The sequence below is a fragment of the Mirounga leonina genome, unplaced genomic scaffold (genome assembly GCF_011800145.1).
Source record: "Mirounga leonina isolate KUSES-001 unplaced genomic scaffold, KU_Mleo_1.0 Mir_93, whole genome shotgun sequence".
NCBI classification, from domain to species: Eukaryota; Metazoa; Chordata; class Mammalia; order Carnivora; family Phocidae; genus Mirounga; species Mirounga leonina.
In genome coordinates, this window is record NW_023270854.1 from 39,810,459 (window position 1) to 39,836,459 (window position 26,001).

The 26,001-nt window shown below is 42.1% G+C and overlaps 1 protein-coding gene across 5 annotated transcripts in view; it reads left to right on the forward strand.

The window, feature by feature from the left end:
- The first annotated feature begins 2,041 nt into the window (after window positions 1–2,041).
- B4GALT6 (beta-1,4-galactosyltransferase 6) overlaps window positions 2,042–26,001 on the forward strand; it is a 68,202-nt gene continuing 44,242 nt past the window's right edge. Inside the window, exons 1-2 of one of the 5 annotated variants that reach the window (XM_034996226.1) lie at window positions 2,042–2,716; window positions 24,609–24,725. In XM_034996226.1, the coding sequence (XP_034852117.1) occupies window positions 2,602–2,716; window positions 24,609–24,725 (232 nt within the window). In that variant the 5' untranslated portion in view covers window positions 2,042–2,601. Of the gene's footprint in view, window positions 2,717–24,608; window positions 24,726–26,001 lie in introns of those variants that run through there. The other 4 variants (XM_034996228.1, XM_034996227.1, XM_034996229.1 and 1 more) reach the window with 4 other exon arrangements.

Below are 26,001 nucleotides of genomic sequence, written 5' to 3' on the forward strand. Positions count from 1 at the left end.
GATTAATAATCAATTTCTACAATGTTAATACTTCCCTCTTAGTTACATAATAAACTTTCCTTATAAAAAGCCAGCCTTGCCTGAGACCTGGCCATTGCTAAGCCAGCATGGTGGCTGAACTCATGGGAATAGAGTGATGAAAAGTCAGCAGGGTCTGAGAAGGAAACTCTTTGCTTCCAGACCATTCATGGATTTCTTTCTTTTGTATAGGTATTTTTTTTTTTAAGTGTGGCTTATTTTCATTTAAAATTGCTCCGTTTATATTTCACATTCCCCTTACGTATCTAAAAATGTTACAGAATAGTGTCATTTCCTTTCACATTAAATATCCCATCAGCCAGGGAATTCCAAAAAAACTAAATATTAAAAAATGAATTTGAACTTGGCAATTCCATTCAGTCAACTGTCTAATGGGATATGAGGAAATCTCTTATGTGCCAAACATAGTGCTTGGGATTTTACATAGTTACCCCATTTAACTCCATACACAGCCTTGCAAGGTGGTCTCACACCCATCATTTGAGGGCCGCGTAGAGAGGCTTGCAGAGGGTAGTAGCTTGCCATGAATTTCACAGTTAAAGACCGTAGTAAATTATAAATCCAGGTGTTTCAGCCTCCATGTAACACAGTACTATTTAAGAGACGATCCAAGGTATGGGTATCTTGCTAAGAAAGTACCAGATTTGCTGGCAATCAAGTGATGGGTCAACACCACTGCATCTGGAAATACTGAGCAAATAATGGCGGTAGGGGGCATCCAGCCACTTCCCACATGATTAGCTGAACCACCTTCACACTCACGTTGCCAAACTGTGAGATAGCTAAACTAAGGCTCCGGACTAATTTATTCAGCTAGCAGGAAGAAGCAGTTTTTGAACAAAGGGGAGACCAAGGCCTAGGAGTGGAATTAAAACAATCTGCCTATTGAAGCCGGTTGGTGCTGCAGTACTGAACGGCCAGTTGGCTGCACAGAAGTCTTTTCCGCCCCGCCTGAATGGATAGAGCTACTGTAGGACTACCCAGGGCTCACCTTCAGATGAGAAGGCGAGTCCCATTATAGGGGATATATGTAGATCCGTAACACATCCTGGCAGTATGTTTCTGTAAGAAGTACGGGATGGAAGGTTTCATTAATCTGGGACGAAAAAAAAAATCTTGTTCCCGGAGCGTGTATTTTGGGAGGAAATTACACCATTGAAGTCCCCTCCTCGAGATACCCTTTTCCCTCCAGGTACATCATCCTGCTTTATCGATCCCTAGGAGGGAGTGCGTACCCGGGGCTCAAGACCTGTGCCTCGGCTCCGAGCAGCGCGGCTGGCGCTAGGGTCCCGCGGCTGGCGGGGGCGGCGGTGACGCAGGAGGCGGCCGCGGCCCAGGTCGCTGCGCGGGGAGGTGGGGGGGGAGGAGGGGGCAGGTTGCTCGGCGCGGTGCGGCGCCGGCCAATCAGGAGGCGCGGTGTTTGGGGCGAAGGGAGGGGAGAGGGCGGGTGGGGGCCTCCAGGTTTTCTCGGGTGCCCGGGCAGCGCCGCCTGCGGTTTCGAGCACAGGCGCGGAGCCCCGCGGGGGTCTCCGGGCGCGCCCGCCGGCCCCGGTTTTCCGCGGCTCCCGCGCCCTTTCAGGCCCGCCCCCTTCTGCGACCCAGACGCGGCTCCGACGGCGTCCGGCCTCCTCCTCTTCGGACTCCGCGGCTCTGCCCGCAGCGCGAGTCGCCCGGCCGCTCAACGCTTGGTGTCCGGGGGCGGAGTGGGGGCGGCGCCGGCGGGGGCGCCTCGCCCTGGGCCGCGGCGGTAATGTTGCTGCGGTTGCCGCCCTTGCGGCCGGGCGGGCAGCTGGCCGTGGCGGGAGCCGGAGTCGGAGCGCGCTCGCCGCTAGCCGGGACGCCGCCCTCGCCTGCGCTCTGCTCCCGCGGCCGCCGCGGGGCGCCGGGGCCTGGCGCGGCATGAGGAGGAGGCTGCGCGCCCGCGAGCGCTCAGCTCCTCGGCCCCCAGGGCCCCCGCGGGCCCCCGCGCGTCGCGCGCGCCGACTGCGGCCCCGGCGCCCACGCTAGCCCCGCGCAGGCACGAGACGCCGCGGCCGGGACGAGGCGGCGGCGCAGGCCTGCCGAGCGCGGGCGGGCCGCCTCCGGAGCGCCGGGGCTTCGCGTCCAGGACCCCGGCGGACTAGGGGAGCCCGGGCGTGCTGCAGTTCGCTGCGCCTCTCCGCAGGGGCGCCGCGGCGCGCAGCCCGCGCCTCTCCCCACCTGCAGCCCCTCCTCCCGCCGCTGCCGGGCGGATAAAAGGCGCGTCCTTGCCCTTCCAGGGCCTCCCCAGGTCCAGCGGTCCCCGGCCCTCCCCTCCCCGCGCCTTGCCTCCCTTTTCCCCCCTCCACCCCTTCCTCTTCTCCTCCCGCGCCTCCCCTCCCCCGGCTCTCCGGCCTCCCATTCATTCCGTCCGCTCCCTCCACATTCCTCCTTCCCGCTCTGGCCCTCTCCCCTAGGTCCTCCCCGCGCGGACCCCGTTGCAGTCTCGGGGTTCTTAGCACATTCATGGAAGTTTAGGGCCTGGATGGTGCCCCCAAGTCCGGCCTGAGAGCGCAGCCTGAGCTGCTGGCCGGGAAGAGGAAGATGTCTGTGCTCAAGCGGATGATGCGGGTCTCCAATCGCTCCCTCCTCGCCTTCATCTTCTTCTTCTCCCTCTCCTCGTCCTGCCTCTACTTCGTCTATGTGGCTCCGGGCATCGGTAAGCACCGGGACACACCCTCCCTTCCCACGGTCACACCGAAGGAAATGCAAGATCCTACTTATGGGGTTTGGAAGGTGCATAAACAGGGGCCCCGCAGAAAGCATTTTATTTGAATTTCAGACGTGTCAGATAAACTGCTCGGGGCATGGCTTTGGTACGTGAGTTTCGTTTGTGCCGGTTTAAATAACTTAAAAGACTGCATTAAATGGACGTAGCAAAATTAGGTGTGGTGACCCCGGATGCCCTGGTCGCTTTCTTGAGTATTCATGACAGCTTTATTCATTTAATATCACGTCTTTAAGCCTAAACTCGATGCTTAATCGTAGTTTTATTCAGACACCCTCAGATATAATAACTGGTTTAAAAATATGAAGGAGAAACCAACACCAGGGAATGTGATTGAGTTCAAGAATGTATGTATTCTTGTGTTCTAGGTCACTTTTTTAGAATGGGGTCAGTGAACATTTGTGCCACACTTCAGGAATTTTTAGGCGATGAGTTTTCTTGTGAAAACAGTGCTCCATTCTTCAGTCTGCTTTTCAAGGATAGGTAGACTCTGCTACCTGTTAGGATGATTTCTGAGATAATATAATGATTAAAATGACAGTTGCACAGGATAGTTTGTAGTTTAACATTTTAACCTATTTATCATATTTTGGGCCGGATATACTTTTTAAATAATCTACTTGAATTGGCTTATTTAATATTCTAATTACTCAGTCCCCTTTGGTTGAAAAGGTGCCACTCGGGCATTCTAATGAATAAAAAGTAAGAACTTCATATGGATATTAAAACACATCGCATCTCCAAAACTTTTTCTGAGTTTTTCCTGGTTATTACGTGTTTAATGTTAAAATATTTGTGGTATATATTTAATGTTAACGTATTTAGTGTAAAGTATAAGTTTAATGTTCCCTTAGTAATAGTGTGTATCTCCTGTTATTTCTTTTTAGACACTAGTAGTCTTTTGAGCCAACCATTTCTCCCTGGGTCAGCCAAAAATGTATGGCCTCTTATACAGTGAAAACAGGTGCAGAATTTTGAGATGGAATTAATAGCAGGGCATTGTCTTGTGTGATAACAGATTATTGTAATGAATTGCAGGGGAGAAGGAAGATGCAAACCTAGTGGAGACTGTTGCATTTCCTAGAACAGAATTACTATGTGACTTTTTCTTGATTAAATTTTTAGATTCAAGTAAGATGTATAAACTAAGGTAACGATGCTTGAGAAGACATAAATTGTTGAAACCTTGATGTATTCCAGAATAGGAGTTTGACGTTAAAGTTCAAACAAGTATGAATATTTTAAGATACTATTTTTCTTTAATGCAGATTTTTCTTTAGGCAAAATAAAAACCCCTGGAAGCCTGTAGTAGAAATGACAGTGGTAGTTCAGTGGACTTGAGAGTAGTAGCCAAATTATTTGGCTGGCTTTTCTTAAAGTCCTCTGCAATTTTGGCAGTCTTATAAATTAACTCTTCATTCTATAGCCGTTTTTACTTTGTCAGGTAGCTCTTTAAAGGTTGGAAATCTTTGGGTGATGTTAGTTAATCAGGCATTCAACTTTGAAAGGTTTTGCAGAAAAAAGGTTTTTTGCAGTTAGGTAACAATGTTTTTACCCTCTTGGTATTTTGGGTAACTTGTTGAAGTTGTGTTACTCAAAAAGTTAACCAAAGGAAATCAGAATTCTGTTACTTGGTAGTCCTCCTTTTTTTTTCTTGGTGCATCAATATATTATCTGTAGATTCTTAAAATTCAGTTGATATGAAATACTAATACGTTTTTCTCACTTATGTATAAGTTTAATGTTTGCCATAGAATAATCACTGATATGTCATAAAAATTTGGCAATTTTCTTATGGCAATTAGGTTGACACGGTTTAAGCTACTGTTTTTGTGGGTCTTAAAGTTTATAACTTAAAAAAATTGATTAAAGCCAGTAAGGAGAATGAAAACCAAAACTTATAAAGTGCTATCAATTTGTTAAGCTGTATCTATTTCCCAAAGCCAGTATTATTTAGCAGAAAAAAAGTCTCCTTATTTCTCTTTTATTGGGAAGCAGTTTTCCAAAAATCACATGTTTGCCTGAAAGCTCAAACTTTATCATTGGCAACAAATACTGTCAGTTTTTGTTTTTTTGTTTTGTTTTGTTTTTGAAGTGCCTGGCTCACTTTGTTCATTTTTGGGAAAATGTAGGTCAAATACAGGAGTTTAAATAACCAAATTTGTCAGTTCTTTAAAGTGAAAGTGATAGTTTATGAAAAATATGGCTAGTTCAGCTCATAATGCAAAATCAGTGCACAAGTTGATTTTCAGGATAACCATAGTACATTGGTGTGCTACAGAAATGCCTTATGTACGCTTCCCGTTTCATTACAGATTTCTTCTTAATGAGATATACCCCAAACTAACTAAATTCTTATAACTAATTTACATTAGATGTACAGAGAAACTTCTTGAAAGATTCATCTTTCCATCTTGGGGCAAAACTTTCTTGTGACTAAAATATACGTGGTGTAAGAGAGCACTTTTTATTTATCCTAAATAAATGTTTCAAATGTCTTCTGTTAGAAAGGCCCCATCAAACTCAAAGCTCATTATTTTAAGAATAATTTGAGGGCACCTGGGTGGCTCAGTTGGTTAAGCGACTGCCTTCGGCTCAGGTCATGATCCTGGAGTCCTGGGATCGAGTCCCGCATCGGGCTCCCTGCTCAGCGGGGAGTCTGCTTCTCCCTCTGACCCTCCCCCCTCTCATGCTCTCTGTCTCTCATTCTCTCTCTCACAAATAAATAAAATCTTAAAAAGAAAAAAAATAAAAAAAAATAATTTGAAACATTTTCTTTGAAATTTCTAATTCATGCAGGAAACACAGGGATAGTCTTTATATTATGAACTTTAATAACAAGGGAAACTGGTCTGCAGACACCCACCCCCACAGGAAGGCAGAATTTTCCCTAGCCCACCTGGTACAGTCAGGAGCCATTAGTTGTTTCTCGTTCTCTTTCACCTTTGTGCATGATTGCAAAAAAATGAGTGCAGTTTCTCCCCAAGGTCTTGACATGGCTGGATTGAGAGTGGAATTCCATTTAGTGTTTAGTTTCCAGTGCAACTTCCAACACAATATAATTAATTTTCCTGCTAAAGCATCATAGGAGAAGATGAACTTACGACTTATGAGTTCATTCAGCAAACGCAAGTGGAGTATCACAGATAGGCTGGACATTGAAGATAGATGACTAAGACACAGTTACTTCCTTCATGCTACAATGGGAGGAGCACCAGGAAAGAGCTGTAGCCAGTCCTTGGAACGCCTGCATTGTGGAGTGAGGGCTGGTTAAGGATTTCCAGAGGGAGCGGGCCATTGAGGATGAAGATTTATCTGGACTAAGCAATGGGACAGCATGGCCAGCATGGTACTTAGAAAATAGGAGTATTTCCATCTGGCTACCACTTAGGGTATGGGTTGGCAGATCAGCCAGGTTGAGAAAAAGTCTTGGGACTCCCCTGCCCAGCCTAGGGTTTTGGTGTTGAGGTCCCTAAAATTCCTGGCAGAAGTTGGTCTTAACTCACAAAGGTTTATCAAAGCTGTCTGTGATTAAGAAAAAAGTTGATGTGCCTATAATCAACGGGTTAGTATTGTGGAGAAGATTGCACAACTCCATTGGGAGTGGGGTTTCACATCTATGTGACTCACCAGAGGTTTTGACCTTTCCTAGATGTGCTGACAGACCGTTTTATTCTTTGAGTAGAGGTGGAATCTGGTTGGGGCACTTTGGTCTGGATTCCTATGGGCCCTTTAAGGAATTACCTGGCAAGTGCTTTGTTATTTGGGCCTCTAGGCGGTTTGTGCTCTGCTGGTATTGGTGTAGCTAATGGGTGGTCAGGGTGTGTGGGTATGTGTAAGGGTAGGTGTTAGGGGAGAGGGTGGCTTAGTTAGATCCTTGCTGAGAGTGCCCTGACATTTTGCCTGGGTTTCTCTTGGCTAGCTCAGAAGGTGGCAAGTTGCCCTGCAGCTTTCTTATCATAGCCCTTTAGCCTCCTGGCCCTGGCTGGGTGAGCCTGGTTGTGTTCTTTTTGAGCTGTTACAGTTTGCTTTGTGTTTCAAAGGTCCTTTGGGTTTTTTTCCTCACCAAGTTCTCTGACCTACATGGCTCCTTTCAGGGGTTCTTTTGATTTGGGTTTCTTTCCTCTGGGCCTTCCTTTGCCGGTCACTCATCCAATGCTCAAATTTTTGTCCTGGGAGTAGTAGGAAACATCAGAAGTTTTGAAAAGGGGAATGATGCAACCCTTTGTTTTACAGCATTTCTTTTAACATGGAGCATGGTGATAGAGGGCAGAACTAGCGGCAAGGAGACCAGGTAGGAAGTTATTTCAGTAGCTCAGAAGATTAGAACCTGATCAAGGTCATAGCTGGATCTGGGCAGAGTTGAGTGGATTGGAATAGTGACATTAAAGGAAAGGGAGAAGCTATAAGATGATGCTTGTATTCTAGCTTAGACAACCAGGTGGCTGGTCGTAGGGAATAGAGAAAGGCATGTGCTTGGAGGGAACTATTTTGGTTTTAGAGAAATTGAGTTAGGATGCCTGTGGGATATCCAGGAAGAACTTGTCAGTAGGTAGGAAGATGGACATAAGGACTTGGAGCCCAGGAGAAATGTCTGACAGGAGAGAGATTTTTGCTGTTTTCAGCAGGTAGGTGAATGGTCCTTACTTATTTCTCTCCCAACACACCTGAATGATAAAACTAACTCTGCAAGCAGAAGTGACTCACTGAGTCAGTTACTCTTAACGTGGGATGATAGGGGTTAAATCAAAATATAGAGGAGGCCCAAGTATACTTTGAAAAGTTTCCCAGGAGACTCTGTTACCCTTTTCATTCCCCAGTCCCAAATAGGAAGTCATTGTGGTTGCCACCATGGGAATTTTGGGTGGCCACTCAAGGAGAGCTTGTGGAAGTTGAAGAGAAGGTAGCCATGGATGCAATCTAACAGTTTAGGGCAAGTGGAGAAATAGGAACAGGAAAATGAAGGGAAAGTGAGATCATATGAGGGAAGTGAGGCCTTTGTGAATGAATGAAAGAAAAATGATGATTAGCAAGACAAGTGTTGACATGGGTTAATGCTTGGAAGGAGAATTACCAGTTTGGTAAGTAGGAGGTCCATGACAGCTACTCCAAGAGCAATTTTTGTTTTGACTGGTCAGATAGCCTTGAGTTGGGTAGTATGTCAGAGGTCACGTGAAAGTGCCTTATTTAGTGGGAAGTAGGGCAAAGCAGGATCTAAGGAGCCTTACAAGATGGGAAGACCTGAGCTTACAGAAAGGTTTAAGGACTGAGGACAGGGTTTGAAGATTTGAGAAAGGGAACAGATTACGACATGTGATCTATCTAGGAAGACTTCATTTATTTTTTCATACAGCAAATGTTTGTCTGCAGAAAGCACTATGGTTCAGCATCGAACAGGATCCACATGGTTCCTGTCTTCATAGATCATATGGACAATGAGAAGTCCTCACAACTGAAGAATAATATTCTAGAGTAGAAATACCATTTGCTATTTATTGTTGTGGGGTGGCACTAAACCGGTTTAGGTATTATGGAGAAGATGAAGCTGAAGCTGAGGCCAGAAGCTGAAATTAGGTAATTAAAAGATTGGCTTGGGGGAAAAATATTTTAGGCAGGAATGGAAGATTTGAAGGTTAAGAGGTGAGGGAGAAATGGAAAGTTAAACAAACAAACAAACGCAGGGGCTAAAGCATAGAGTGCAGAGGGGAGTGTGGGCTGAAGCCAGAGAGATGAATATGGGTCTAGTCATAGTGATCCTTGTGAACTGGGTGTGAGAACTTGGATATTAGCCTGAGGACAATGTCAAACCATTGAGCTTAAATTTTAAGTAGGAGAGTGATGCGATCAGATTTTCATTTCAGAAATATTTAGGTGGTTCTGGTATAAATGGATTAAAGGGAACAGGATTGGAATCAGTCAGGGAGAGCAGGTAGAGAGAGTGGGATCAAGTATATAGGTACATTAATTTTGGAGATGGGAGAAGAGGACATGAAGATGTTTGCGGTAGCAGGGCGCCTGGATGGCTCAGTCGTTAAGCGTCTGCCTTCGGCTCGGGTCGTGGTCCCAGGGTCCTGGGATCCAGCCCCACATCGGGCTCCCTGCTTGGCGGGAAGCCTGCTTCTCCCTCTCCCACTCCCCCTGCTTGTGTTCTCTCTTTCGCTGTGTCTTTCAATGTCCAATAAATAAATAAAATCTTTTTAAAAAAAGATGTTTGCGGTAGCTAAAATTAGACAAATATGGAGGAGGAGATTGAGGGAATTCATATTTGATTAGGTAGGTATCTGAGTTATCTGTTGAGAGTGAGGGGCTCAGTTTATTTGACCAAATCTTAGTATAGAGTGAACTATTTCCTAACCTAAGTTAAGAGATTTGGTTTCTGCCTTGGTCCACACTAGAGTAAAGAATTGTTGAGTGGCTGGATGTTTCTGATTAAATCACTTCTCTTGGTATGGCAGCTCCTTTGTTCTCTTACCACCTGACTCATCAATACCATTGGGATGTTATATGTTAGATACCTTGGGAGAATATGGAGGGATGGGTTGGGAATTAGAAACCATAGAGAAAATTGGATTGGTCAGTATATTAGTTATCTGTAACTTTGTGAATTACCCCAAAATGTAGGGGTTTGAAAGAACAAATATATTATTATCTCATAGATGCGGTGGGCTAGGAATCTGGACATGGTTTGGCTGCATGCCTCTGGTTCAAGGTCTCCCACTAGGTTACAGAGTCTTGAGTGTTGATCAGGGTTGTGGTTCACCCATGTGGATTTGGGCAGGATTCAGTTCCTTGAGGGTTGTTGGACTGAGGGCCTCAGTTCTTTGCAGGTTGTTAGTTGGAGGCCTCCCTCACTTCTTGCCACATGGGCCTCTCCATAGGGCAGCTCCTGACCCCATCACTTTTGCCATATTTTCTTTTCTTTCTTTCTTTTTTTTTTAAAGATTTTATTTATTTGAGAGAGAGAGTAGAGCGAGAAAGAGAGCACGAGCAAGGGTGAGGGGCAGAGGGAGAGGGAGAAACAGACTCTCCGCTGAGCAGGGAGCCTGATGCAGGCCTCGACCCCAGGACCCCAGGATCATGACCTGAGCTGAAAGCAGATGCTTTACCGACTGCGCCACCCAGGCATCCCTGCCCTATTTTCTTAGAAAAGAGTCACTCAGTCTAGTCTACATTCAAGGGAATGGGAGGCATTCTTAGAGACTTCTGACCCTAGTCAGATTGCCATTCTTGAGCACCATATGTAACTCAAGCTATATTGGTTCAGTATAAGTGAATCTAAATCCTGTGGACTTGTGGGAAATGCGGTATTTTTGGAGGAAAAATGGATTCATTGAAATCTGACAATGCTAAATACCATTCTTCATGTTATCCTTTCATGAATAAATTTGAGGTCTATTAAACAACATGGCAGAGGGGTGCCTGGGTGGCCCCGATGGTTAAGCATCTGCCTTCAGCTCAGGTCGTGATCTCCAGGTCCTGGGATGGAGCCCCAGGTCAGGCTCCTGGCTCAGCAGGGAGTCTGCTTCTCCCTCTGCTTCTCCCTCCTGCTTGTGCTCTCTCTTTCTCAAGTGAATAAGTAAAAAAAACTTAAAAAAAAAAAACACAACATGGCAGAATACGAAAAGTGATATATGTATTCTGCAGCAGTGTTTATCATACTGCCTTTTAATGTTTATGAAAGGCAAAAAAGCCATGTCTGTGGATACTTTTAAAAGAGAAACGCTTAATCTAGGTTTGTAGTCTCTGTATGGTAGGTGTGGTAGGTATTCCAAATACTAGTTGGAATTTAGCTGGGAACTGAATGGGTTTTTCTGTTGAGGCAGTGTTATATAGGGTGGATAATTTCCTAACCTATCCCGTGGCCAGCCTGTTTATCACAGAATGTACTACAAAGCTTATCAGGGCACTTGGGTTTGTAGACCTTCAGCTCTGGTAGTCAGAGCTGTGGCTGCCGGTCTCCCCACCAGAGCCTCTAGGTTTGATCCTCTGTTCAAGGGTGTGGGGCCACGGGAACCTTGGACACAGAGGCCGTGGTGTCTCTGGAGCCAAAGCAAAGAAGTCCCAGGAGAAAGATTCCAGATGTAGCCGGCTGCTTTGTCCACTGTTGGAGCTTCATAGAGTTGTCCCTGCCACACCCCCAAGCCCCATGCTCATGGAATAATAGCCTTGTTGTAAAGAGAGAGAAGGCAAGACAGCCTCCCAACGATTGTCATTTGCCCCAGTCTCACGTGTCGTTGTTGGAAGAGCTGAAGTAGGCAGTTTTTTGGAAGAGCTGAAATGTACACCTTGGGGTAGCTGACTCTTCCACTGTGCTGGAGCTGAAGGCCCTGGTCATTGTTGCCCTGGAAAATGACTCGGGGGAAACATGAGCTCTCTGCTCTTTAGGTTAAAGGAACACGTAGAAGAGAGATGAACCTTTCTTTGGATAGCGTCAGATAGCAGTGAGGGTAGTTACAAAGAGGCAGATTTTAAGAAATCAAACCCTTCTAACTGAGCTATAAACAATGAAATACGTGCCTCAAAGGTGCCTCATCAGGCCGAGGGTAGATGACCACCTGTTAAGGCTGGAGAAGGTGCTCGGGAGACTGGATAGACTTCCGATAGCCTCTTAAACTCAGTGATGCTGTGTTGAACTCGGCAGCACCCTTGCTCACCCAGCCTAGGGGCAAACCTGCTCCTCCACCCCCACCCACACTGCCTTTTGTGACTCCCTTTCCCTTTCAAGCCTGCGTTTCATGTTTGTCTTAACCTCAGTAAGTGGGGAGGTGGTGGTGGTGGGGGCGCTGCACTGAGACAGTGGAAAGGTGCATTGCAGTGATTTGTCTAGAGCTTGGTTTTCCTGGGTCACATTTGGGAGTTTCCAAGAGCATTGATTTCTGCATTTACAGTATTCTTCTGGTCAATTTTCCTGCCGCCTTAGACCAAGCTGGCTTGTTGTTAGCATTTCCTTTGACTGCAGTCTACCGGGTTAACCAGAGCAGCCTGCCCCTGTCATCGCTGCCGTCCTTTCCCCCCTCTTTTCCCTCTGATTCTGTTTCTCTCTCTTTTTTTTTTTCTTTTTAATTTCTGGAGGACACGGTAATTTAGTATTTAAAAGACTGTTTCTTTCCATTTCTGCCTTTTGTCAGAATAACAACAAAGAGAATACTATACAGGTGATGTGATTTGAGTTGAAGATGAGGCCAATTCAAGGTTTTGAAAGTAGGTTTTCTAAGGAAAACCTACCTATAAGGCCATTAACATGCCTTTGCAAAATTAAGAGTTTACTCCAGTTAGTACTAGAGATTTTTACTTCATGTCTTGGATTCACTAGAGAATTTCAAGTAACACCCCAATTTTATTTTTCTCTAGTATGTGAATCCTATGTCGGGCCACCTTGATTTGTTATGTTTTGTGAGCATACTTGTTTTCGGTCATACCAGAACTTGGCAAAGTTTGGTTTAAAGCTACAGCAAAAACGCTCCTCAGTTAAAATAGGAAAGCTAGCTTAAAGGATGTTCGTCAGCAGTTATATTTTTGGCTATGTGGCACAGCAAAATGTTTAGGAAAACATACTTAGTAATTTTAAATCTGAAATTTATAATTAACTTTTTTTTCTCCAGAGGCATAATAAATATGGCTTTTTGCTTTCATCTTTGTTTTCATGATTAATTATTCGAGTTAGTAAAAGTCTTTGGCTCCACCAAATCATTGTGTGATACCATTATAATAGGAGGTAAACATAGATTCTGCTATGTCTGAATGAACTGTGCACAAATTAGAAAGCTGTGTAAAGAGGATTTATTTAATATAAGTTAAACTAATATAAAAGGAAGATTCTACTTTTTTTGCTTGTGACAAATGTTATGTTTAAAGAATTACTACAAGCAGTGTTTTTCAAACATAAATGAGCTTAAGCCTTACTTAAGGTGGTTTGCATAAATAAACTTATTTCCTAGGTTTTATTACCAGAGATGCTAATTCTGATTTTGGTTCATTTTTAATACACATCCTAGGTAATTCTGGACCCTGGGAACTTTATTTCTGACAAATACCCCAAATGGTGGGTTAAAAAAAATCAAGTGCTAGATAGGTTTCTTTTTGGAAATTAATCATCTTAGATCATTTGCTCTTTCATAGAAGTAACCTTACTTTTTAAAAACCAGATTAACTTGTTTGTAGCATCATGTTTTACTGGAGCTAGAGGTGGCTGTCATGGTGAAGAATTTTTTTCCTCCAGAATAGAAATGGACAGAATGGACAAAACATCCTTTAAGACAACCAGGATCATGTGTTTCTTTGTGAGTGTGCAGTGACTCTGTGATTGAGTTAGAGGTTGATCAGAAACTTGTTAGGGTTTCTAATTATTAGAAAGACACATTGTAATTTACTTAATAAGACCAGTAAAAGTGATTAAAGCATATAGCCCTGCATGTTAGCCAATGATTTAAAAACATTTCCTATAGCATTTGGCTAGAAAAGTCCCTTTGTAATATTGTTACAGGTAAGTAGGTATATGAGATTTGTTACTGTAACCTGTCATCTTGATTGAAATATTGTGTCTTGGTTTTTTTTGTTTTTTGTTTTTTTTAAAGATTATTTGTTTATTTGACAGAGAGAGACACAGTGAGAGAGGGAACACAAGCAGGGGAAGTGGGAGAGGGAGAAGCAGGCTTCCCCACTGAGCAGGGAGCCCGATGCGGGGCTCGATCCCAGGACCCTGGGATCATGACCTGAGCCGAAGGCAGACGCTTAACGACTGAGCTACCCAGGCGCCCCATGTTGTTTTATTTTTAAATATTTGAGGCTTGCTAGTGTTAATGTGACTTTACTGAAACCATTATATATATATTGCCTTCCTGATAATTAAGTTAATAGCTCAGAAATTATGACTTCTGCAATTTCCAGTTTGACTCAGAGGAAGAGAAATTGGACTTTATTTTTATTTGAATCAAGAGACTTAAGGCAGAGAATTATAAGGTGCCTTGTTTATTGATTTGAAAATATGCTCTGGCTTTGGAAGTCTTTTTTAAAAATTTTATTTGTTTGAGAGAGAGAGCTCGTGCGTACAGGGCGGGAGGGCAGAGGGAGAAGGAGAGAAAGGGAGAGAAGGTCTCAAGTAGACTCTGCACGGAGCCCATCGATCTCACAACCCTGAGATCACGACTGGAGCCAAAAGAGTTCGACACTCAACTGACTGAGCCACCCCTGGCTTTGGAAATCTTTGAAATTCATTTCCCACAGTGTCCCCTTCTCTCCTGCTTATTTTAGAGTCATTTTCCTTTCACAAAATAAATAAGTTGAAATTTCAAAAGGTATTTTAATTGTGAAACACAAGGAAATCGGGGATGATTGTAAAACATGTAGTTCATATACCACTTTTTTTCTCATGATAGAATTCTTAAGAGGATAGAGATTCATTTCACATTCACCTTATGTACTCTGAAATCATTAATTTTCAACAATTTTGTAATGTTTTCTGGGTATGTTTATTTATGGTTTAATCTTTTAGTCTGTAATTTCATTAAGTTTCCTTACTGACTGGCTTTAAGAAAATCTATTTAGTTGCCTGTATTCTTCTTCCTCGATTCCCTCATTTCCTCCTAATTTTACCTTTCTACCGTGTGGGGTGTAATGCTTAACTCTTTAAGCTCCTGCCTGCTTTAAAGAAACAGGTGTTTATTTTAAGGGAATAACCGTGAACTAACACATGACGGAGCAGATCGATATCTTGGGTTAGATAGTGTTTTCATATTGCCAGGTTCGGAGTCTATTTTTAGAATTACCAGCTAAGTGTAAACTAGCCTGAACTGACAGTCTGATTGTTTCGAAAGTACTTCTGACGTTTTAGGCTGTTTATGCTTCAGGATTTTAGTCTTTACAGAGGAACACCCCGGACACCTTAGTTTCTGGTACTGCTCAGCAAATGGTAGGCATTCAGTAAATACCTTTTGAACAAACACATGTCTCCACCTTGAACGTCTTTAATAAGACTATTGGAAAAGTCCAATTTTATTTAAAAATATTTAATTTTGATCAGTATTCAAACACAAATAATCTCCCAAAAATAAAACTGCTAAACTGCAGAGTGGAAACGGTGAAAGCACCAGGTGTAAAGAATTTCTTGTTAATTTTTAGTGTCTACGTCAGCAAAGCTGTAGCTGTTGGCTAAGATCTGAAACAGATCTATACTGTATATAATCATGGAATTCATTATTCCTTGATAAAATGGGATTCTGAAGGCAGAATGGTTTCATTCTCTTTATTCATCAGTCAGCCCATGACTCACTTGAAAGATGGGGGGGAGGTTATTATAGGTTGGTAATTATTTGCACTACAGATTGCCTTAAGCCCATACCTGGCTTTGAATTATTGTCACCGTGGTCAGATACTCTGCTTTTAAATAGTACTTTGACATAAAGTGAGTCATTTGGTTTACAGCCTGGCACAGCCTAGACATATGTTATTTTTTTGTTTTTAACCCAAGCAGTACTTTGGTCCTAGGCAGAGTATGAGCAATATTTCATATATAGTCTGGCGTAATCCTGGGGCTTACAGCATTATTACCAGAGATAATATGTTTAGCTTTACCATCTTGGATGAGTCATTTTTGGGAATTAGATGAACAAGGGATAGATGTGAGTAGAAGAAAACCTTTAGGCATCTGAAACAGATCCTTAGAAGATTATTGTGAGTTCAAGAGATTCAGAGATAATGAGATTCAGATATCTATAGTAATATCCAGGGGCATGTATAAGTGGTATTTTGCTTTTTTTCTACATTGTTTCTTTCTTTATATGTTCTGTAGCTGATAAGGGAAACTGCTTTCTCTCCTGTAACCTTTTAGTGCCCCTTCTGATTTCCTCCTCCTCCTCTCACCAGTTGAGATCTGGCTTATCCCTCCTTTCTCACTCCCTCATTACTTTTTACAGTGAAGATTTCTCTCTCTCTCTCTTTTTTCTTTTTTTGCCCCTCCCTCTCCTCTATGACTTCCAACCATTGCTTCTTCCAAATTGCTGCCCCTCAGACATTCGGACCTGTCCTTGAATCCCAGGTTTTCTAAATTCTATCTATGCAATTTATTTCTGAGTTTGTTTTCTGATCTTTCAAATGGGGAAAAATTATACCCACACCATGTGGGTGGTATACTAGTTTTCTAGGACTGCCATACACATTACCAAACACGGAATGGCTTAAAACAATAGGAATTTATTATCTCGTAGTTCTGGAGGCCAGAAGTCTGAAATCAGGTGTTGTCAGGACTGTGCTCCCTCTGGAGGCTCTCGAGGGGGATCCTTCCTTGCTGTTTCCAGCTTCAGGTGCCTGTTGGCATTCCTTGCCTTTCTAGGCTTGTGGTCACATCACTCCAGTTTCTGCCTCCATCTTTACATTGCTTTCTCCTGTGCCTGTGTGTAATATATCCCTTGCCTCTGTGTGTGTGTGTGTGTGTGTGTGTAAAATATCCCTTGCCTTTTTCTTATCTGAACATTTGTCATTGGATTTAGAGCCCACCCAGATAATCCGGGATGATCTCCTCATCTCAAGATCCTTAATTACATCTGCAAAGACTCCTTTTCCAAATAAGATAACGTTTTCACAGCTTCTGAGGATTAGGATTCACATATTTTTGGGGGGGGGGGGGGGGCCCATTCAACCTGCTACATACAGGTGGTTTAAGAATTAAATGAAATATAATTATATGTATGTGTATTTAAATATATTTATACATGACCAATGTAGGTACTCAATAAATGTTAATTCATTTCCCTTCTCTTTATTTTTTTAAAAAATTTTACTTGTTAGCTCATGCACACACACATGCGTGCACACACTCAGGGAGGGGCAGAGGCGGAGGGAGAGGGAAAGAATCTCAAGTGGACTCTGTACTGTGCACGGAGCAATGTACAGATGGAGTCAGAGACTGGAGTGATGTGACCACGAGCCCAGGAAGGCAAGAAATGCCAACAGGCACCTGCCCAATACAGGGGCTCAATCTCATGACCCTGAGATCATGAGTTGAGCTGAAACCAAGAGTCGGACGCTTAGCTGAGTGAGCCACCCAGGGGCCCCTCCCTTCTCTCGAGAAGCCTCTGCCCACCGACATTCTGCATCCCGGCATGATTTTGGCAGTTAGTACAGGCATATCTCATTTTATTATGCTTCACTTTATTGTGCTTTGCAGATAACAGATTTTTTATAAATTGAAAGTTTGTGGCAATCTTCTATTAAGCAAGCCTATTACTGCCATTTCTCCAACAATATCTGCTCACTTCATGTCTCTGTCACATTTGATAATTGTCGTAATATTTCAAACCTTTTCATTATTATTATATATGTTATGGTCATCTGTGTTCTTTGATGTTACTATTGTAATTGTTTTGGGTGTCATGAACTGTGCTCCTATAAGACAGCAAACTTAATCGATAAAAGTGTGTGTTCTGACTGCTTCGCTGACTGGCCATTCCCCATCAGTCTCCCTCTCCTTGGGCCTCCCTATATTCCCTGAGACACAACAATATTGAAATTAGGCTGATTAATAATCCTACAGTGGTCTCTAACTGTTCACCTGAAAGGAAGTGTCACATGTCTGTCACTTTAAATCAGAAGCTAGAAATGATTATGCTTAATGAGGAAGGGATGTCGAAAGCCGAGATAGGCAAAAGGCTGGACGTCTTGCATCAAACAGTTAACCAAGATGTGAATGCAGAGGAATGGTTCTTTTTTTTTTACGTTTTATTTATTTGAGAGAAAGAGAGCAGGAGCAGAGGGAAAGAGACAAGCAGACTCACTGCTGAGCAGGGAGCCCAATATGGGGCTCGATCCTAGGACCCTGGGATCATGACCTGAGCCGAAGGCAGACACTTAACCGACTGAACCACCCAGGCGCCCCTACAGCAAGGGTTCTGGAAGGAAATTAAAAGTGCTACTCCAGTGAAGCAAGTGAAAAAATCTTAATGCTGAAGTGGAAAATGTTTTAGTGTTTGGTTAGAAGATCCAACCAGCCACAATATTTCCTGAAGCCAGAGCCTAATCCAGAGCAAGGCCCTAAATCTCTTCAATTCCATGAAGGCTGAGAGAGGTGAGGAACCTGCAGGAGAAAAGTCTGAAGCTAGCAGAGGATGGTTCATGAGGTTCATGAGGTTTAAAGAAAGAACATGACAGAGCAAGGTGGAAGCAGCAAGTGCTGATGTAGAAGCTGTAACAAATGATCCAGAAAGTCTAGTTAATTAATGAAGGTGGCTACACTAAACAACAGATTTCTAATGTAGACAAAATAGTTTTCTGTTGGAAGAAGATGCCATCTAGGACTTTTATAGCTAGAGAAGGGGAGTCAGTGCCTGGTTTCAAAGCTTCAAAGGACAGGTGGACTCTCTTGTTAGGTAGGGGCTGATTGATGTAGCTGGTGACTTTAAGTTGAAGCCATTGCTCATCTGCCATTCCCCAATTCTTAGGACCCTGAAGAATTATGCTAAATCTACTCTGCCTGTGCTCTAGAAATGGAAAAACAAAGCCTCAGTGAGAGCACATTTGTTTACAACATGGTTTACTGAATATTTTAAGCCTACTGTTGAGACCTACTGCTTAGAAAAAAAGGTTTCTTACAAGATATTACTGCTCATTGACAATGTACCTTGTCACTCAAGAGCTCTGATGGAGATACACAATGAGGTTGGTATTTTCATGCCTGCTAAAACCACATCCATGCTGGAGCTCATGGGTCAAGGAATCATTTTGACTTTCAAGTCTTATTTAAGAATACATTTCATAAAGCTTTACCTGCCATACATAGTAATTCCTCTGATGGATCTGGGCAAGGTAAATTGAAAACCTGGAAAGGATTCCCCCTTCTAGATCCCATTAAGAACATTTATGATGGGAAGAGGTCCAAATATCAGCATTACCAAGAGTTTGGAAGAAGTTGATTCCAGCCCTCCTGGATGACTTTGAGGGATTCAAGACTTTGTGGAGGAAGTCACTGCAGATGTGGTGGAAAGAGCAAGAGAACTAGAATTAGAAGCGGAGCCTGAAGATGTGACTGAATTGCTGTCAATCTCCTGAGAAAATTCGAACAGACGAGGAGCTGCTTCTTATGGATGAGTAAAGAACATGGTTTCTTGAGATGGCTTCCACTCCTGGTGCAGATGCTGTGAAGATTGTTGAAATGACAATAAACGATTTCATAAGCTTAGTTGGTAAAGCAGTGGCAGGGTTTGAGAGGATTGGCTCCAGTTTTGAAAGAAGTTCTACTGTGGGTAAAATGCTACAAACAGCATTAACATGCTGCCGAGAAATCACTGAGGAAAGGAAGACTCATTCGATGTGGCAGACTTCATTGTTGTCTTATTTTAAGAAATTGCCGCAGCCACCCCACCATCAGCAATCACCACCCTAATTGGTCAGCAGCTACCAACACTCCCATCAAGAGGCAAGACCCTCCATCAGCAAAAAGGTTATTACTTGCTGAAAGCTCAGATGATGATTACGATTTTTTTGGCAATAAAATATTATTAAATTAAGGTATGTACATTGCTTTTGAAGACATAATGCTATTGCACACCTAAGAGACTATACTGTAAACTTTTATATGCACTGGGAAATTAAAACATTTATTTGACTTGATTTATTGCAATACGTGCTTTCTTGTGGTCGTCTGCAGCAGAACTGCAATGTCTCTGAGGTAAGCCTGCTCTCAGTTCAGGACTTTCCTGCCCCACTTCGTCCCCCATGGATGTCCTGTTGGTGGCCGTCAGGCAGTCTGGTCCTTTCTTCCATCCTCCCTTGTGTGGCCACGTCAGGTCCTCGTAGTTGTGACCTGCTCTCCCTTGCATCTCTCCAGACCATAGTCTTCTAACCTTATCCTTCTGGCACTTTCTCACTGTTGTTAACATTGCCTCTCATCTTCACAAGGACCTCGAGTCCTCTCCCCTCTTTTCTTCTGTTTTTTCACACCATCCATCCACTTAGACCTTTACAAATTATTTTTCACTGCTGCCAAACTCTACTCAAGTCAGATTGTTTACTCCTGGATGTGCTGTGCACCCGTGCACCCCAGAGCCTCTGCTTATGCTGTCCCCTCGGGGGAAGTGTTCTTTTCCATCCTTCCTCCTATTTCTTTCAGTGCCTTAAGTTTAAATTTACTCTTTCTTCCCTCTTCTTAGGCCACAGTCATGCTCAGGTTTCTCCTGTCTAAAAAAAAAAACTTCCTTGACCTTGCTGTCACTTCTCTTAAAATTGCTTTTACTTTGTCACTGTCCACTTTACTCTTTCCTACTTGCCTTTTGTTTCCATTGCTTTCCAGAAACTCTTCTTTTAAAGATTGACAGTGATCTAACAGTATTTTTAAGAGGCTGCATTGTATGGTGGTAAAGAGCTAGACTGCTGGGGCCAGCCTGCTGGCATTTGAATTCTGGCTCCACCACCAGCTAATAATAACTATGTGACCTTGAGCAAGCTACTTAACTCCATGTTCCAATTTCTTTATCTGTAAAATGGGAATAATATTAGTACCAACATTATAGGGTTGCTTGTAAGGATTAATTAGGTTAGTATATGTAAAGCTCTTCTAAGGTTGCCTGGCAAAGAGTATGCACCAAGTATTAGTGTTTTATTTTTTTAAGCTCTTATTTTTTAGTCTTTTTAGCCTCCGTGGTGTTTGATATGGTTGACCATTTCCTCTTCTTCACTGTGTTCAAGCTCAGACTAATTCATCTTGGGGCATTTTATCTTTGTGACCCTCTTTGTGGTCTCTTTCCATGTATCTGAACTTCACTTTCTTATACCTTTTCTGGATAATTTTTCCTTATGGTAATTCACCACCATAGTTCCCACTCTTATATGAATGTCACCCCAAATTGTATTTCTTGCTCTTCTTTCTTAGCTCCAGTCCTGCACTTACAATGTACCTATCCAACATAATCTCCCTCTCAAAATCAGCTCCTCGCTGGATTACTTTTTGTTAACGGACCTGCGGCAGTGTATCATAGTATTGGGACCAGGGAGATGTTGTGTCCGAGGCCTTTGAAGCTCAGGAAAGCTTTCTAGATGAGTGCAGACTGGCACATTCTCCTTGTCTAGGATACTTTTTTCGCTGAACAAAGCTGGATGTGGAAAGGGATGGGGAGACACAGTACTAGCAAGTGCATTCCTCATTCCTTAGTTTTCTTAAGCGGAGAACGAGGCAAGTTCATAAATCGCTTACCTCAAAAACCCGGTAGGATGCCTAAAAGCTGTTGTAAACTTGATTTTTGAGGTTTTTTTTTTTTTATAAGTTGTAGGTATCTCCCACCCCCCAAAAGCAGACCTAGGTAAATAAGTTAAATTTATGTCTCACAAAGCAGAGGCATATAGCAAATTAACTAAATTAGAGAACAGGGCATGATTTTAATTAATTAAGCAGTGGTAGTTTTTAGTGTATTTCTGAGTTGTCTCAGTACCAAAGGGCAAAGCTGAGAAAGATTTCCCTGTTTTCTGAAATGCAGTTTCTTTTACTTGGAATAGAAATGTTAGACAAAGATTTCCTCTAACTTGCTGGCTTGCCAATAAGACGTTACATTTTATATTAATGGTAATTAGCGGTCATATAGTTATTTGAGTGTGGGTTAGCAGTTTAGGGTGTTTAGAAATCAGACAGTTGGAACCATTCTCATGCTGGGTTAGTGTGCCTTGCAACACTTGGACACATTGCATTCTTCCTGTTAACAAGGACTCTAAACAAAACAGCTTCGTTCCTTAATGGGTTTTGATCTTCAGGGATTAAACCCATGAGGACCATTAACCTAAGGAATGTAACTCAATTAGCTGTAAATGATTTAAAATAAACTAATAGATTCTCATTTTGGAGAGCCTGGTGTCTTGCATTCCTTAATTTTATCTCCATCCATCTAATGAATGGTAAATGCATTCTTTTGGTAAATGGTTCACCATTGTCACAGTTGCCATTAGTCATCATTTTTTTTTTCCTGTAACAGGTTTGTTACCTGATGTTTTCGAAGTTTTTAGGATAATTTGACTTTGATGATTCTTTTCTATACCAGATCTTTTCTTTGCTGCTTAAATCTGACTTGGCTTCACGATGTCAGACAATATTCTTTATATGAGTAGGTGTGTTAAAAATTCCATTTCCAGGACACATGGAAGTGCACCGATGTTCTTACCTAGCAGATCCTTGCTTGAACCAGTATTGTTTCCAGCTGCTTAGTTCGCTGCCCATGATAGGTCCTCTCTACAGTTTGGTGCAGAAAAAAATGTTACAAGATACTAGATCACTGAGAACAAATTTCATATATAACTTTAGGATTCAATGATCCAAGGTGTTGTAAACCAGTAGGCATTAGTTTTCTATTTGATGGTTTTCCCTGCATCATTTCAGTTGAATTTTAGATCTTTGCTTTTGCTAATGTTAGTTGGCTTTTACTGAATGTTTTCCTACATTTTGGGTTGGCTGTTCTTTTTGTTTTCATTTTTCACTTTGTCTCTTTTCTTCTTTCTTTGAAAGTCCACTCAGGAGCAAAAATGTAATAAAAACTTGCATTTGTAGCCCCATGGGTGTAATAAATTTAAACCTAAACAAGTTATATCTAATTATAGGACTGCTTTCTAGAGAGAATGTAGACACACTCTTAAAAATGATTTGAGGTAAAACTTATTTGCAGCTTGGATTTCTATTTTCTGTTATGGATTGACTGTAAAAGGGGAAGTGTTACTGTACTTTGCTTCTGTATTACTTTTATTTATTCTGTCTTTTGTACTTTGAGCAAGTTAAAATTTACGTAAAAAATGGCAAAGGAGAGGTGTGCCTGAGTGGCTCAGTCAGTTAAGCGGTTAAGCAGTTAAGCATCTGCCTTCAGCTCAGGTTATGATCTTGGGGTCCTGGGGATGGAGCCCCTCATCAGGTTTTCTGCTCAGCGGGGAGCCTGCTTCTCCCTCTCCCTCTGCTCCTCCCCCAACTCATGCCTGTACACGCTTACTCTCTCTCTCTCTCTCTCTCACTCTCCCTCAAATAAGGAAATAAAATCTTTTAAAAAATGGGAAAGTTGGTAGTAAACATCACATTTTGCTTACCTCTCTGTAGCATCTCAGGGAAGTAGAGCAGGGCCCAGAAAATTAGTTGGCATTTCAGATTTTTTAATTTAGCATTCATTTTTTCAGAGTGTCATTACAGTGTTCAGGGGCAGCTTATTTTAAAATTGAAAGAAGTCATCAACTGAAACTTGCAGTTTTTTGGTTTTGCCATGAAAATGATCTTCCTCCTCTTGAATGAGTGGAGTTTATGATTTTTTGGCTGTATGCTTGGAGAATTGAGAGTAGAAAGGCCTTTAGAGAACATCTAATGCAATACCGACTTTTTAGGTGAGGAAACTGAGATTCAGCGAGCTGTCCAAAGTTGTGCATTGTGCTCACAGAATCAGGACCGAGAAAGAAAGGATCTTTGGATTACTTCTGTGCTTCTCTGAGGAGTCCTAGCATCTCAAGAGGCAGAGATGTTTGTCATCTTTGGCAGTTTACCAGTTTCTCCCACAGCAAGAAATTAGGGGCCTAGTTTTGAAGCACTTAGCACAAATAATTAAATGTACCAACTTGAAAATGCACATTGATTTTGATTTTGTCTGCTTTTACAATCCTAGTAGGTAGATTTGTGATTGAAAGGGAGTGTAAAACTTCTAAGTAATTAACTCAGTAGAGAGAAATTACCAAAATAGATAGTGATTCTAGGTCATTCTGCCCCCTAACTCTCCTTCCCCAAACCCACTGAGAATTTACAAGATCCATTGCAAGATTCATATTCATACTAGATATTATGGTGATTTATGATATATTTACTATTAGATAAGGAATCCTTGCCCTTGTGGAATTTCGGATTTGAGGGAGTTAATACAGAATTAGAGAAAGTATACTATATGATTGTATATTTGCAATAAAATGCCTTTTTGAAATTTGTAAATATATTTTATGGTAGAAAATCACTTATGGATAAAGGAATTCATTATGATATTCATTTAGTCTCATTCTATTTGATGGATTTTACTACTTGAATTTTTCATTTTTATTGTTTTAAAAGGTTTTTACAAGTTTGTTTTTTTGGTTTCTTTTTTTTGAGATTTTATTATTTATTTATTTATTTATTTATTTATTTATTTATTTATTTAAGATTTTATTTATTTATTTGAGAGAGAGAATGAGATAGAGAGCATGAGAGGGGGAAGGGTCAGAGGGAGAAGCAGACTCCTGCTGAGCAGGGAGCCCGATGCGGGACTCGATCCCGGGACTCCAGGATCGTGACCTGAGCCGAAGGCAGGCGCTTAACCAACTGAGCCACCCAGGCGCCCTAGATTTTATTTTATTTATTTATTTTTTTTAGGAAATCTCTGCGCCCAACATGGGGCTCAAACTTGCAACCCCAAGATCAAGAGTTGCATGCTCTTCTGCCTGAGCTCGCCAGGCACCCCTGTTTTTATAAGCTTTTTTTTTTTTTTTTTTAAAGATTTTATTTATTTATTTGAGAGAGAGAATGAGAGAGAGAGAGAGAGAGCATGAGAGGGGGGAGGGTCAGAGGGAGAAGCAGACTCCCCGCCGAGCAGGGAGCCCGATGCGGGACTCGATCCCGGGACTCCAGGATCATGACCTGAGCCGAAGGCAGTCGCTCAACCGACTGAGCCACCCAGGCGCCCCTTTATAAGCTTTTGATAATGGGAAATAGTCATTTTATATTTCTGTTTTCCCTTTGGACATGCTAATTGAGTCAATTTGGGTTTATTGGGCAGTTCCCTAGTCTGAATATTATTTTATTAAATTTTTTAAAAAAAGCTTACTGAGTTAATGATATTTTCTCTCTTCTCTTTTGTAGCCAACACATATCTCTTTATGGTACAAGCTCGAGGAATAATGTTGAGAGAAAATGTGAAAACAATAGGGCATATGATCAGGCTTTACACAAATAAAAACAGTACTCTCAACGGTACAGGTAAGATTGCTTGCTTCTTAAACATGCTTTGTTTCTCCTTCTTTACCTTTGTAGTCAAAAAAGTAAACCAGATCTCTCAAGCTCTGGTTTTGCCTCTGAGACTCCTTCCTGTTAAAGGAGCGTCCTGGGAGATTCGTTCACCGCTCGAGCCAGTGCTTTCCATGTTTTAGGATATGTAAAGGTGTTCTCTCAGAGGTGATGGGGGTTTTGTCCAAAGATACTTAAGTTAATTCTTTATTTTAAAGTTAATTCCTGCAAACATAAAATACAAAAAGCAGCTTGTGCTTTTTTCAATTCACCTGTCGTAGTTAAGAAAAATCAACCACAAAGAGAATAATTTATCCATATTAGTCATTCTGCCATCTCTCTTTATGCCCATTCTAACTCCTAAAATGTTTTTCCAACTATGTTTAGGAAATACTTACTGTTTTTAATTATAGAACATTCTTAATAATTTTATGGCCTTTTTAGGGGGCTTAGGAGAAATTATATAAAAGTGGAAATCCATAGTTGCTCTTGTCTTTTAAAAATATTATCTGGAAGTAGAGTGTCCATCAGAATCATGTGAGGTTAAAACCAAGTAATAGGCCAAAGTAGTGATTGAATGAAGGCAGAATTGATGCAAAATAGATTGAACTGTCATTTAAGAATGCTCAGCCTCCCATGGGGCAGTGTTTCTGCACTGTCTCCTGAAGTGTTATTAGATGTTACTTAAAGGTTTCAGTTAACTGGTTGTCATTTGTTGCATCCTCTCTATTGTTATTTTAAACGGTTAAAGATTTCATTCCTGTGAACAGTTCGCAATTGTGCCTCTGTAAATGAGACAGATACACACACGCACACACTACTAATGGGAAGTCCCTATCTGCCAACCATAGATATTTTTTCTTAAAATGTATGTTAAGGTGAGTAATAGTTTACCCTTCTAAAAATTCACGACTGTATCAAATTGATTCTTTTTTGTTTGTTTGTTTTTAAAGATTTTATTTATTTGACAGAGAGAGACACAACGAGAGAGGGAACACAAGCAGAGGGAGTGGGAGAGGGAGAAACAGGCTTCCCGCGGAGCAGGGAACCCGATGTGGGACTTGATCCCAGGACCCTGGGATCATGACCTGAGCTGAAGGCAGACGCTCAACGACTGAGCCACCCAGGCGCCCCATATCAAATTGATTCTTAATTTAATTTCACACATGCTTCTGCAAAATCCATTCTAGTCATTTGCCTGATTTGTTTTATGATGCCACAAATCAAAACACTCTTGTTTTCTCCCGTT